The following is a 15280-nucleotide window of genomic DNA, read 5'->3' on the forward strand; positions in this document are numbered from 1 at the left end:
TCTTTTCTTCTTCGTCTCCCCCCCCCCGCCCTTCTTCTTCTTCTTTTCTTCTCCTTCTCGTTCTTCTTCAAAAATCCACAGTATGGAAAATTGCTCAGCCATAGAAAATTCTTTACACATACAACATGAATGAATCTCAGAACCTTACACTAAATGACAGAACTCAAATACGAAAGGTTACATACTGTGCATACATACATTTTGTATGAAATTCTAGAAAAGAGGGGCGCCTGGGTGGCTCAGTCGTTAAGCGTCTGCCTTCGGCTCAGGTCATGATCCCGGGGTCCTGGGATCGAGCCCCGCATCGGGCTCCCCGCTCAGTGGGAAGCCTGCTTCTCCCTCTCCCACTCCCCCTGCTTGTGTTCCCTCTCTCGCTGTGTCTCTCTCTGTCAAATAAATAAAATCTTTAAAAAAAAAAAAAAGAAATTCTAGAAAAGGCAAAACTATAGTGACAAAAAGATCAGCAGTTGACTGATTAGTGTGTGGTGGGGAGGATGTGGGGAGGGCAGGGAAGATCAGAGGGCACAAGGAAACGTTCTGTGGTGGAAATGTTCTATGTATGAATTGTAGTGGTAGTTATACAACTGCATACAATTACTAAATTTCATCAAACTATATACTGAAAATGGGTACATCTTACTCTGTAAATTATACCTCAGTCAGGCTGGAAAAAATTCATTATAACATATACAACTTAAGATTTACACATTTTCCATCAAAAACTAATGGTGTAATATATGGTGATTAACATAACAATAAAAAAATTAAAAAAAAAGATTTACACATTTTCCTTCATGTAAAAAATAACTGTAACAAAAATGTTTTAAAAAAATTTTAAGTAATCTCTACGCCCGACTTGGGGCTTGAACTCCACAACCCCAAGATCGACAGTCGCTGGCTGGCTCAGTTGGGGGAGTGTGCCACTGTTGATCTCGCAGTTGTGAGTTTGAGCCCCATGTCGGGTGTAGCAGTTACTTAAAAATAAAATCTTTAAAAAGATGACCTCTGACTGCCTTCTGCTCAGGTCATGATCCCAGGGTCCTGAGATCAAGCTCCATGTCAGGCTTCCCGCTTAGCAGGGAGTCTGCTTCTCCCTCTCCCTCTGCCCTTCCCAACCCCCCGCCCCACCTTTTGTGATCTGTCTCTTTCTGTCTCTCAAATAAATAAAATCTTTAAAAAGATGACCTCTGAGTGGGGACTATAGTTGTTTCTTTTTTTTTAAGATTTTTATTTGACAGAGAGACAGCGAGAGAGGGAACACAAACAGGGGGAGTGGGAGAGGGAGAAGCAGGCTTCCCGCCGAGCAGGGAGCCCGATATGGGGCTCGATCCCAGGACGCTGGGATCATGACCTGAGCCAAAGGCAGACGCTTAACGACTGAGCCACCCAGGCGCCCCGGGACTATAGGTTTTTTTTTTTTTTTTTATCTTTTTGTGTTGTTTATATATCTTCTAATTTCTGTACAATGTCATTTTCTATAATTATTTCCTGAAGTGATGATGAAGTCAGTAAACAGTGAAGTTCAATTGGGTTTGGTGGTGCAGCGTCAGGGAGGTTGTATGAACCTGGAGCTCCATACTCTTGGCCTTTATCCTCTTCTGCTGGCCTTGAACTTGCCTGTTTTTTTTTTTTTTTAAAGATTTTATTTATTTATTTGAGAGAGAGAGAGAGCATGAGAGAGGGGAGGGTCAGAGGGAGAAGCAGACTCCCCGCTGAGCAGGTAGTCCGATGTGGGACTCGATCCCGGGACTCCAGGATCATGACCTGAGCCGAAGGCAGTCGCTTAACCAACTGAGCCACCCAGGTGCCCTGAACTTGCCTGGTTAAGAACAGCCTGGGATGTTTCACAAAACTGTGCATCACACTATTGATCTGTATAGTTAATAAATCCTCCACAGTGATTCTTACCATTGGGAAATTTGATGGAACTAATGCCTAAATAGACGATCTGAAACCTCTGGAACATTTTCTTAAGGGTCTGTCACTGATGCCAACTAACCCCACCTGGAATCTATTAACATTCATTATTTCTGGAAAGTCATCCCTGACTGTGATCCCATACATGGCCAGTTACGTGACTCTCTGTGGTTCCTATTCTATCCCCACTGCCAGTATCTCAAAGCATACAGCTCTTCTTGACTAGGTGTTTACTTTTTTTTTTTAAAGATTTTATTTGAGAGAGAGAGTGCACGCAAGAGAGCACAAGCAGGGGGAGCAGCAGAGGGAGAGGGAGAAGCAGACTCCCCCATGAGCAGGGAGCCCAATACGTGGCTCCATCTCAGGACCCTGAGATCATGACCTGAGCCAAAGGCAGCTGCCTAACCGAGACACGCAGGCGCCCACCAGGTGTTTACTTAATTCAGGGATTGGCATTAGTGACATTTTGGGCTGGATAATTCTTTGTTATGGGGAGCTGTCCTGTGCATTGCAGGATTTTTAGTAGCATCCCTGGCTTCTACTCACTAGACTCCAGGTAGCATGCCAGCACCCGAACTGTGACAACCAAAAATGCAAACAAAAATGCCTCCAGTCATTGCCGAATATCCCTTAAGAGGACAAAATTACTCCCAAGTTAAGAACTACTAACCTAATTTGTCTCTCATATCAGTCTAACCATCCTCTAATCCATCCTTTGCACAGCTTCCAGATTTCTAAACCTTGCTATTCCAAGTGTAGTCCTTGGACTAGCACCGTTGGCGTTAAGGGAGCTTGTTAGAAAAGCAGAATATGGGGCGCCTGGGTGGCTCAGTTGGTTAAGCAACTGCCTTCGGCTCAGGTCATGATCCTGGAGTCCCTGGATCAAGTCCCACATCGGGCTCCCTGCTTGGCAGGGAGTCTGCTTCTCCCTCTGACCCTCCCCCCTCTCATGTGAGCGTGCTCTCTCTCTCTCTCTCTCTCTCATTCTGTCTCAAATAAATAAATAAAATCTTAAAAAAAAAAAGAAAAGCGGAATATTAGGCCCAACCTCAGATCTACTGAATGAGAATCTGAGTTTTAACAGCATTAACAATCCCTGGTAATTCCTATGCTCATTAAATTTGAGAAGCACTACCAGGTCTCTAACTTGCTTGAGGGTAAATATCACTTGGAACAGAGGTTAACAAAACAAAATTCCTAGGTCCTTCTCCTGGGGATTATCATTCAATGGTCAAGGGCAGGACCTAGGAATCTGTATTGTTAACATGTGTCTTGGGTAATCCTTATCCTTGGGCAAGCTTGGGAACTGCTCCTCTAAAATAAACATCAGATTTTGTCATTATCCACCTAAAATTAAAATCTCTTTAGTGACTTGCAATGGTCTACAGTAGTGATTCTCAACCTTAGGTGCTTAACTAGGGAGTATTTAGAAATCCTGATGCTAGGCTGTTCCCCAAACCCATTAAAAACTCTAGGGGAGGGACACATCCATTAGGGTTTTTCAAAACTCCCCAGTTATAGCCAATGTTGAGAACCACTGGGAATGATCAAGCCTGAGCTCCTTAACCTGGATTACAAAACCCAACTATGAAGGCCCCTGCCTGCCTTCCTAGCCCTACTTTGGATCATATTTTTGCATATGTACACTATACTCCAGCCTCACTCAACTGCCTGTAATTCCCAAATCTGTGTTACTTTCATGCCTCTGGGCCTCTCTACAGGTTGTGCTCTCTGAATGGCAAACAGTTATTCATCCCTAAGGACTAAATTACCACTTAGCTTCCCCTTTAGAGTGATTTTAGATTTCCCTGACACTTGCCCAGGCAGAGTAAATCATTCCCTTCTGTATGCTAACACTATCCCTCTTTGAAGATTTATTTGAGAGAGAGAGAGAGAGAGACACGGAGCGGGGGAGGGAGAATCTCAAGCAGATTCCCTGCTAAGCGCAGAGCCCGACATGGGGATGTATCTCATGACCCGGAGATCATGACCTGAACAGAAACCAAGAGTCAGGCATACTCAACCCCCTGAGCCACCCAGGCGCCCCAACACCATCCCTCTTTGTGTAGAGCTCTATTACTATACTTATTTTACAGTTGACTCTTGAACACCATGGGTTTGAACTGTGTGGGTCCACTTATCATGCAGATTCTTTCTGATAATAGTATAGTACTGTAAATGTATTTTCCTTATGATTTTAACATTTAAAAATATTTTTAACTGAATTGTAAGAATACGGTATACAATACATATAGCATACAAAATATGTGTTAATTAACTGTTTAGGATATTGGTAGGGCTTCCAGTCTTACAGGCTATTAGTAATTAAATATTTGAAAGGGAGTCAAAAATTATACATGGATCTTTGACAGCGAGCTGTGAGGTGTGCGTGTGGAGATGCCAGTGTCCCTAATCCCTGGTGTTGTTCAAGGAACTGTAGTAATGGGTTACAATTATTTTATCTTGAGCACAGGAACTATGGTTGGTTTATTTTTATATCCCTAGCATGTAGTTAAGGGCCAGGAATATGGTAGACAGCTTATTACCAGTTTTGACTTAGTGAAAATACCATAAAAGAAGAAAAAAAAAGAAAAACAAGCGGGAATATTATATATATATATTTTAAAGATTTTAATTAATTAATTAATTTATTTATTTATCAGAGAGATAAAGAGAGAGAGAGAGCACAAGCAGGGGGGAGTGGCAGGCAGAGGGAGAAGCAGGCTTCCTGCTGAGCAAGGAGCCCGATGTGGGACTTGATCCCAGGACCCTGAGATCATGACCTGAGCTGAAGACAGACACTCAACCGACTGAGCCACCCAGGCGCCCCAGGAATATTACCTTCTTTAAAAAATCTGATTTAATGTAATCTAACTACATAAAAAAATTAGGAAAGAACTTTAAGTTGTGAGTCTCATCTGGAGAAATATGCCTGAAAACACTCCTGATTGCTTTTCTTAATTCAGTATCATAATTTGTTTCACAAATTCATTCCAAGGACTTGAAGTCATCCTGTTTCTTTATGTGTCTAAGGCATTTTTTGAATTGAGGTGAAAGTCTCCAAACATAATCATTTTATTTTAAAGATTATTTTGATACAAAAAATAAACCTTTAACCTATAAAAAGTGTCACTTGTTTTCCTATCACAGAGCAAACTTACAGAATAGGAATCTGTTACCAGCTCCAAGAATATCACAAATGCTTTAGGAAAAGTCATTGCTATTTGGATTCAAACAAACATCAGTGTGGAAGGAGTAACTAATTATCTCCCTCTCCTGATTTTTCTATAATTTTACAAAATCATCACTAGGAAAGCTAATAGTTGGGATGTCACATAATTAGGCCAGAATCTGGTAAGAGCAGTGAAACCAGCCATGTGAATCCAGTTGCATGACCTTTTATTGTCCTTCTCTCCTGTTTCTGGAGTAGGAAGGCTCTACTTTATAGCCCCATGGGCCAGCAATACGCCTCAGTTATAATGTGTAGGTTCCTTCTGGTCATACTTGTAAAAGAAGCCACGGAATTCTTGGGACGGTCTGACATGTAGAAAGGAGCAAGCTAGGAGGCAGACTGCTGACCTGGATTTACTTAGATGGAAAACATGTGAGCAGTCCAGTTGATAGGCTGTTAACATTGAAATAATCAAGGCTTGGGCGCCTGGGTGGCTCAGTCGGCCAAGCGTCCAACTCTTTTTTTGTTGTTGTTATATATATATATATATATTTTTTTTTTTAATTTTTATTGTTAATCACCATACATTACATCATTAGTTTTTGATGTAGTGTTCCATGATTGATTGCTTGTAACACCCAGTGCTCCATGCAGAACGTGCCCTCTTTATTTTTTTAAAAAATATTTTATTTTTCAGAGCGAGAGAGCAAGAGAGAGCACAAGCAGGGGAAGCGGCAGGCAGAGGGAGAAGCAGGCTCCCCGCTAAGTACGGAGCCCGATGTGGGACTCGATCCCAGGACCCTGGGATCACGACTTGAGCTGAAGGCAGACATTTAACCGACTGAGCCACCCAGGTGTCCCAGAACGTGCCCTCTTTAATACCCATCACCAGGCTAACCCATCCCCCCACCCCCCTCCCCTCTAGAACCCTCAGTTTGTTTCTCAGAGTCCATAGTCTCTCACGGTTTGTCTCCCCCTCCGATTTCCCCCGCTAAGCGTCCAACTTTTTTTTTAAGATTTATTTATTTTGAGAGAGTGAGAATGAGAGAGAGAGTACATGAGAGGGGGGAGGATTAGAGGGAGAAGCAGGCTCCTCACTGAGCAGGGAGCCCCCACGTCGGGCTCAGTGCTGGGCATGGATTCTTTCTCTCTCCTTCTGCCCCTCCCCACCCCCAAAGAAATAATCAAGCCAGTACTGGTCAACAAGTTCAGTCAGCCGATCAGGATACCATCCCTAGACCTTTAAGTGACACATTTGAAGTTCTCATAAAGTTGCGGCTCCATCAGCTGTGATTATCTTCTTTGATTTTAATGCCCATCCGTCTTTACCAGCCATAGCAGCCATTGCCTGGTAAAGCTTTGCCACAAAGTCTGGCTCACTGACCTCCAGCTACCTGACAAAATCATTGTGCTCCTGCTCAGCCCAGCCTCAAAACCACTGATCCCAAAGACGTAGCTGGCACTCAAAGATACAGGGTGGTCGGTTTGTTCCAGACACACTAAGCTGCTCCAGCCCTTCCAGCAGTGGCTGTAATTTTCCTGGCACTGCCTTAGCTACCAGGTCCTGTAGGGAACCAGTGAAGAATACACTTCATCTCCTGGGAAGTGATGTAAGACATTGGGGGAGGGGAAGAGTTAGTAATACTGTCTGGTACTGAGGGTAAGGGAGAAGGGAGGATAGTGGCATCAAAGAGGAAGATGATTCTAGTGGCATCCTCCCCTTTCCTCTCACAGGGAACCCGGAGGCTGTCACAAAAGTGCTTAAACTCCAACTGTTGCCGCCGCTTCCATGGTTCCTGAAAATCCTAAGCAGGGCTAGCCCCTCATTTTATTTTTTAAAATAATCATTTTAAAGTGTCATTTAGTAAATTCACATTATACAACCACCATCTACATCAAGTTCTAAAATGTTTTCATCCCCTCAAAAGAAAACCCTGTATTCAAGCAGTCACTCTCCAATCTCTTCCTAGCCCCTGGAAACCACCAGAACATTAACTTTTTTTTTTTCAGCATAGTCCTCATCCTTTTATTGAATAGTTTTATTTTTTAAAAAGCTATCTCTAGCAACATTTTGCCTTTATGATGCCAAACCAATCCTTTGAAAAATAAAACTTTAAACAACGAATTCTTTGGTTTATCAGGATGATCTACTCAAACCATCTAGTCAGTAATTATAATAACTAGTTTCAGAATGACTTAAGTTTAGACTCTTGAGAAGGGAGGTTCCCTTTCTCACTTCTCATTTACCCCTCAACACAAAGATTTCTGCTCCCACCAGTTCATTACAAATCACTCTGGACAAGGTACCTTGAAGATAAGCCCGGTGGACCCTTTCCATCCTCTTTTTATTTGAGCTTTTTGCACTATTTGACATCAATGGCAGCACCCATATTCTTGAAACACTGTTGCCCCTCAACTTACAGGATTCTAGCTTTTCTTTCACCTATTTGGCCACTCCTTTAAAATATCCTGTGAAGACTATTTCTTCAAAATGTGTGTTGCAGTGTTTGGTCCCAGGTCCTCTTTTTTTTTTTATTTAATTTTATTTATTTATTTAACTGACAGAGAGAGAGAGACAGCTAGAGAAAGAACACAAGCAGGAGGAGTGGGAGGAGAAACAGGCTTCCCGCCAAGCAGGGAGCCTGATGCGGGGCTCGATCCCAGGACTGCTTAACCAACTGAGCCACCCAGGTGCCCCTTGTCCCAGGTCCTCTTTGCAACTTTGTTTGCTTGTCACTGATGCCTTTATGAATGTGAAAAAAAGCCATGTGCTCACTCTTTAGAAGAATGAACATATAAACATATAAAAACATTTAGTGCATTATTAAAACTGGTTCACAAGATAGCATCCTCCCATTTCACACAATTTAATAATATGATCTCCATTTACTATCAATATGCTAATTCCAAATTTATACTTCTAGCTAAGACCTGTTTGCCCTGTATGCCAGACTCATACATCCATGTCCACTGCAGAACATTAACTTTTAAGTTACACTGATATTTAAAAGACATAAAACAGGTTATTTAAGAAGGTATAGGTTGTAGATGGCTGCAGAATTGTTTCTAGTCACACAGTGTCTTTCAATATCTCAAAAACGCCAATGTTTTATTAGCTATTTTATGTACACTGATATCTTAAAAATTGATAAAAACATATCCAGAGCTTCTTAGTCAATGTACAAATGCTCATGTATATTTTCCACATTAATAATGAAGATGAAAATGACACAATAGTTACAGCTACATAAAAATATATACAAGGACTTCAGACAAATTTGATGTTATTTGGCTTACAACATGTGTAGATACTACACAAAAAATGAGGATGTAATTTTCAGAAAAGTAAAATGTGACCAAAATCACTTTTCTTAAAATTTAAAAATAAAATTCCTGACAATAGCAATTACAAATTTACAGCCAAATCTTAGACTAACTCAAATTAGCCAGGGTTAGATATAAGTTAAACATTTTGTATTTAAAAAAATAACGTTTGCAGTTTAAAAAACATACATTTCATAACTTTCTCAAAATTAATTAAGAATGGTTTATTCCTGTCCTTCCAGATTCTGGAAACACATTAGAAAAAGTGAATATTGAACAGCTGATTCTTTGGAAAGCTGCACCCAAGTACCCCTTTTATTAGGTTGTGACATCAGCTAAGAAGGCTTAGGGTTGGAAGGCAAGGAGCATAGTAATGCATGGGCTCAGGTACAAATCTGCTTATGCTCAAGGAGAGAAAGGGCATGAGAAGGGAGCTAGACAACCCAGAATGGTGGTGGCACCTGGATGTGGAGTTGCCACAGTGGGTCGGAGATGGGCTAGTGTGTCATCCTTTGGCCCAGGTGCTATGGGAACCAAACCCTACTCAATATACATATATAATTTTTTAAGTAATCTCTATGCCCAACATGGGGCTTGAACTCATGACCCTGAGATCAAGAGTCTCATGTTCTACCAGCCAGGTGCCCCTCTACTCAATATTAAATTAATAACAAAGATATCTCAAAGCATGCTTACCAAAAACAGATTATTTACCTTCATATTACAAAGCGCAGAAGGAGGAGACATTTGATTTTTAAAAGTGAGCTAAAAAATTATGAGATATCTCCTTACTTCATCTTAAAAACTAAACCAAGGAATAGTCATTTAAAAGATTCTATAACTATTAAAATGTTTAAAAGGCACTTGAAATATTGCTTTCCAATCCAACTCAAAATACAGTCAACTACATTTTGGATAAATATAAAAAAAAAAAAAACCCATATAATTTTGGTGCAATTTTTCATGTAACTCAATGATACTTTCCATCTACAGGGCTGAAAGTTTTAAAGGATAAAACCCCCAACTTTCTGCCACCTGAAAGTGCTTTTATCATAGAAATAGGAAGGGCATTAATGATTTGCTCTCTCACTGACAACATCCTGTAGTCGTTTAAGCAAAACATCATCATTTTCTTGACAGAGGCGTTTGGCAGGGGATTCTGCATCACCATCTATGGCTATTGCTCGCTTCTTGGTTCTCTGTTCACCCTGCCTTATCATATTGTTGATATCTTTCAAACTCTGCAAAAATAGAGGACACGTGTGAGTAAAAGGGGACAGAAGAGGAAACAATAGCAAAGAACTAAGCTAACTGCTTTTTCCTGTACCCTACCCAAAGCTCAACACTAGGGTAGAGATTGTTTAAAGATTTAAAAAAAATTTTTTAAGTAATCTCTACACCCAACATGGGACTCGAACTCACAACCCGAGATCAAGAGTCACATGCTCCACTGACTGAGCTAGCCAGGTGCCCTAGAGATTATTTTTTGAATCTAGGCCAGCCTAATAAGGATGATTAGAACTCATCTTCTCATGGCTTTAAAAACTGATTTACCCTATAGCAGTTCTCAAAGTACAGACATTGGACCAGACGCAGAAGTTTCTAGGAACTTATTAGGAATGCAAACTCTCAAGCCTCACCCTCACACCTACTGAATCAGATACTCTGGGGACAGGGTAGAGCAATCTATGTTTAGTCAAGCCCTCCAGATGATTCTAAGCTTCCTTAAGGTTTGAGATCCTCCTCCTAGAGCATGCTTTTTAAGCTTTAATGTTCTTATTAATTATCTGTGGATCTTGTTAAAATGCAGATTCAGTAGGGCTGACATGAGGCTTGAAATCCTGCATTTTTAACATGCTCCCAGGTGACGCAGATGTTGCTGGTCTATAAACTACATTCTGAATAGCAAGGCCTTAGAGAAGTGGTTCCTGAAAGCTGTGGATCACAATGGTCTAGTGAACCTGACTGCCAGAGCTTTGGGATTCAGTAGGTCTCTTGGACAGTTATCTGTGTTCAACAAGCACCCCAGGTGATTCTGATCTATGATTTTGAAATCACTGCCTGAGAAATCAATTGGTCTCCTCTTCGATTTCACGCAAGAATCTCTTCTAGGGCGCCTGGGTGGCTCAGTCGTTAAGCGTCTGCCTTCAGCTCAGGTCATGATCCCAGGGTCCTGGGATCGAGTCCCTTGCTCCTTGGGAGCCTGCTTCTCCCTCTGCTTCTCTATCTCTCTCTCTGTCTCTCATGAATAAAAAAAAAAAAAAAAAAAAAGAATCTCTTCTAAACATCCTTCCAGGAAATCAACTTCTATGAAGAAGAAATGAAAGTCTGTGAGGTATTATATCTTAGGGTCAGCTTCTGGAGACATACTGAACATATCTGCTTGATAGCTCTTCAAATATCTGAAAACAACAATCATGTAACTGTCACATCTTTATCACTGTATGGAAGTGACATCAGGCTCCCTTGCTCCTTGGGAGCCTGCTTCTCCCTCTGCTTCTCTATCTCTCTCTCTGTCTCTCATGAATAAAAAAAAAAAAAAGAAAAAAAAAAAGAATCTCTTCTAAACATCCTTCCAGGAAATCAACTTCTATGAAGAAGAAATGAAAGTCTGTGAGGTATTATATCTTAGGGTCAGCTTCTGGAGACATACTGAACATATCTGCTTGATAGCTCTTCAAATATCTGAAAACAACAATCATGTAACTGTCACATCTTTATCACTGTATGGAAATTAAGATGGGGATAACCACAGAACAGTTTGTGTAAATAAGAGAAGGCCTCTATTTTCAGGCTTTTCACTATCCCATTCACCAAATGAACTTTCACTTTGAAGGCCTTTCTTTAAAGTTAATATCCCTTGTGTCTAACCACTTACAGGTGCTGCCTTATTTGTCCCTTCTCAAGATCATGCTTAAGTGGGAGACACATTGAACTCTTGCAGTGAACTTCCCTAATATCATAACAATAGTAATGGATTAAACTATATCAACTGAACACACTGCTCTTGATCACTGGAGACTTGCCACAGTAACAGTTCATATTTATTAGTAGTAACTCTGCAGACAAAGAGCAAGATTAAAGATTACTAACTGGTAATCTGAAATCCAATTTTTAACACATGTACATAGGTTGTCTTGGAGTAAGTCTGTATGTACCTTACCTTAGAAGGGCTGCCATTGAACTTATATAGCAGAGCACTCCTGGGTGTAAGGCCTGACCCATTCTTATGTGGGGAAACATAAATAGAGTGTTGCTGGGAAATACGGCGTGGTGAGCCTGGTTGTTGCTTAATATGTGGAAAAGGAGAGAGAGGTGGAGCTTCCATCTGAAATAACCAAAAGTAAATTTTTGTAAGGTAAGTTTCTTTTTTCTTTTTTTTTAAGATTTTATTTATTTATTCATGACAGACAGAGAGAGAGAGAGAGAAGCAGAGGGAGAAGCAGGCTCCCAAGGAGCAGGGAGCCCGATGCGGGACTCGATCCCGGGACCCTGGGATCATGACCTGAGCCGAAGGCAGACACTCAACCATCTGAGCCACCCAGGCGCCCTAAGTTTCTTTTTTTGAATCCCACCATATTTTTATTTTTTTTTTTAAGTAGGCTCCATGCCCAACATGGAGCTTGAACTTCCAAACCCAAAATCAAGAGTTGCATCCTCTACCAAATGAGCCAGCCAGGCACCCCCATATTTTTATTCTTTTTTTTTTAAAAATGGTATGTGTTACTTTTTTAAAAAGACTTTATTTATTTGAATGAGAGAGAGCATGAGTGGGGTGGAGGGCAGAGGGAGAAGCAGACGCCCCACTGAGCAGGGAGCCTGATGCGGGGCTCGATCCTGGGACTCCCAGATCATGACCTGAGAAGGCAGACGCTTAACCGACTGAGCTACCCAGGTGCCCTCCATATTTTTATTCTTACTGGCATTTCTTAGGTGTCAGCTATACTTTAAGAGTTTATTTATGGCTGAAAAAGGCAAAGACAGGTCCATTACCTCCTTGTTTTTCAACAATTACTAACAGATAAACTAAAATTTATTTCCCTGCATCTTTTAGGAACTCCTGAAGAATTCTGAGACACCCAGAAGTGGTAAGCTAGCAGCACAGGAACCTCTTGTTCATGCACACAAAGCAGAGGCAAAGTAATCAATGTCCTAACACAATAATAATCTCTCTCTATACACACATACGCACACACTATAACCAAGCAGTAGCAGAAGGAAAAAAAGAGAGACAACTCTATGAGCCAGGAGGATGAGTCCAACATGGAACAAATCTATTAATGAAAGGGTTAAGACTTTATATTGAAATGCAAATGATTTAGAAATAGAGTTAGGGGAGCAGGTATTACACTTTCCTTTAATATTCTGTACAATGTTTCCATTCTAGGAATAAATGGAGATGGCTCCTTAATTAATAATTTCATTCATCATCTTCACTTGAAGCTAATAAAACTCATTTTTTTTTCAAAGACTGTATTTATTAGAGAGAATGAGAGAGAGAGAGAGAGCATGAGAGCAGGGAGGGTCAGAGGGAGAAGCAGACTCCCCGCCGAGCAGGGAGCCCAATGTGGGACTCGATCCTGAGACTCCAGGATCATGACCTGAGCTGAAGGCAGTTGCTTAACAACTGAGCCACCCAGGCGCCCTCATTTTTTTTTAAGTAGGCTCCATGCCCAGCGTGGAGCCCAATGTGGAACTTGAACTCACAACCCTGAGATCAAGACATGAGCTGAAATCAAGAGACACTTTAACTGAGTCACCTAGGCACCCCTAATAAAACTAGTTCCAATTTTGCTAATGACAGACATACTCATGATAGGGGGAGGTGGAACCGATGGAATTGAATGAGCAGTCATGGCCTTTGTGAATAGTCACAGACCACATTTCTTGAAAGGGACAAGGATGGAAATGTAGAGAGAGAAAGAAATACACATATATGGCTACCAGTTAGATGCAGTTTCTGCTAGGTCCCTCTACAACTAATGTCTGCTCTCGTGGGAACCAACCTCAGCTTATACACTGGTAATACTTTCACAGGCTTTCTGGTACTTCTGAATCTGCACAAAAATGTCTTAGTGTTGCCTCTATTAATTATTCAGGTCTATTTATTTCCTTTTCTCTTTATCTTGAGAAAAACAGTTATCTCATATATAAATATAACAAAAGAAATCAAAAACAGAAAAAATTACCAGAATTGATTTCATTTTTCCATATTCTCATCTAGTACTTGCCCATATGTTAACATAATTTCCAGCAACATAATCACAGTATGGATAAAATTTCCATGATTTCCTCTGATCTGTGTTGTATCAATGCCTTATTCACTCTCTAATTACCAGCATTTTTTTCTCCTATATAAGGTTATCAGTGGCATTTTGCCACTGAAACGCTTATCAAGTAAACTCACAGTACTCCAACTATGACTATAAATATTCCTATAGTAAAATATGAAACATACCACATGGTCCTGATTTGACAAGTCGTATTTCAGTGCAAACGACTTCACTCTTCCTACATATATTGTATTATAAAATTTGATGAGATCACCTCTTTCCTCTTTCACTGGTCCACTGGAACAGTCAGGTGTTTTTGTAGCATCTTCCAAGTCTGTTAAAAGAATTCAGTGTTATGATAGATGCATTTTAATATATAAAGTGGTGATTTGAACTACAACTCTCTCTACAACATAAAAAAAATCAAGTTAACACAAATCTTTATGTAAAGCAATTAATGTTTTTATTTTTGTTTTATTTTATTTTACTTTTTAAAAGATTTTATTTGACAGAGAGACAGTGAGAGACGGAAAATAAGCAGGGGGAGTGGGAGAGGGAGAAGCAGGCTTCCCACCGAGCAGAGAGCCTGATTGTGGGGCTCAATCCCAGGACCCCAGGATCATTACCTGAGCCAAAGGCAGACACTTAACGACTGAGTCACCCAGGCGCCCCAGCAACTAATGTTTTTAGAAAAGGTTCAGAAATCCATCTATATTATGTATAAATTAAATTGGAATCTTGAGAAATGCAAATATGTAAACTTAGGCTACTACTCTTTTTCTCTAGATATTACTTCAGCAAGAATGTTTTCACAATCATACTTTTTTTTTTAAAGATTTTTAATTTATTTCTTTGACAGAGAGAGACACAGCGAGAAAGGGAACACAAGCAGGGGGAGTGGGAGAGGGAAAAGCAGGCCTCCCGCTGAGCAGGGAGCCCGATGTGGGGCTCGATCCCAGGACCCTGAGATCATGAACTGAGCTGAAGGCAGACATTTAATGACTGAGCCACCCAGGCGCCCCAACACAGTCATACCTTTTTGAGCTCACTGTCACTGGTGGCCAGAGGGGCACTAGCCCTGGGTTGGGATTTAGCTAAACTGAGCTCCAGAGTATGGGTGGTAGTGGCAAATCATGAGCTTTGGGTAACAAAAGGCCTGCAGATATTCATAATGGCTCTTTGAGAAAGATGGAAAGACTCTAAAAAGGTAAAGCATACCCTCATAGGTGAAGGAAGAAGCACGATAAATCGCTTGTTTTATTTTTCTGCAAATACAAGGCAGGTGACAAGTGTTCTAAGACCCTTATTTTCCACAAGCACAACAGGAAACTTGGTGCTCAGTTTATAGTTAGTGTCCTCAGTTATAAAATGATAGCTTGCCTTGAGGTGCTTTCATATTTATTGTGTAACTCTGGGAGAGCTTGTCGCACCACGCAGAACTTTAACCCACTCTTTCTTTGGGAAGAGTATTACAAACCATTGTCTGCTTGAACATGTAAGAATCATCTGCTTATAGGAGCTAAGGAAACCACTGGCAATTAAAAATAATTCAGTATAGGGGTGGGTGGCTCAGTTGGTTGAGTGTCTACCTATG

General features: G+C 40.8%; 1 protein-coding gene and 1 pseudogene across 3 annotated transcripts in view; both read right to left on the reverse strand.

Moving 5' to 3' along the window:
* Nucleotides 1-6290: 6290 nt before the first annotated feature.
* Nucleotides 6291-7321, reverse strand: LOC113938321 (annotated as a pseudogene).
* An 850-nt stretch (nt 7322-8171) lies between these two features.
* Nucleotides 8172-15280, reverse strand: part of RBL1 (RB transcriptional corepressor like 1) — a 60464-nt gene continuing 53355 nt past the window's right edge. The window contains exons 20-22 of one of the 3 annotated variants that reach the window (XM_027623727.1): nt 13872-14020; nt 11577-11741; nt 8172-9654 (exon numbers count right to left, since the gene is read on the reverse strand). In XM_027623727.1, the coding sequence (XP_027479528.1) occupies nt 9484-9654; nt 11577-11741; nt 13872-14020 (485 nt within the window). In that variant the 3' untranslated portion in view covers nt 8172-9483. The remainder of the gene's footprint in view (nt 9655-11576; nt 11742-13871; nt 14021-15280) is intronic. The other 2 variants (XM_027623729.1, XM_027623728.1) reach the window with 2 other exon arrangements.

This window comes from Zalophus californianus, chromosome 8, assembly GCF_009762305.2.
Source record: "Zalophus californianus isolate mZalCal1 chromosome 8, mZalCal1.pri.v2, whole genome shotgun sequence".
Classification (NCBI taxonomy): Eukaryota; Metazoa; Chordata; class Mammalia; order Carnivora; family Otariidae; genus Zalophus; species Zalophus californianus.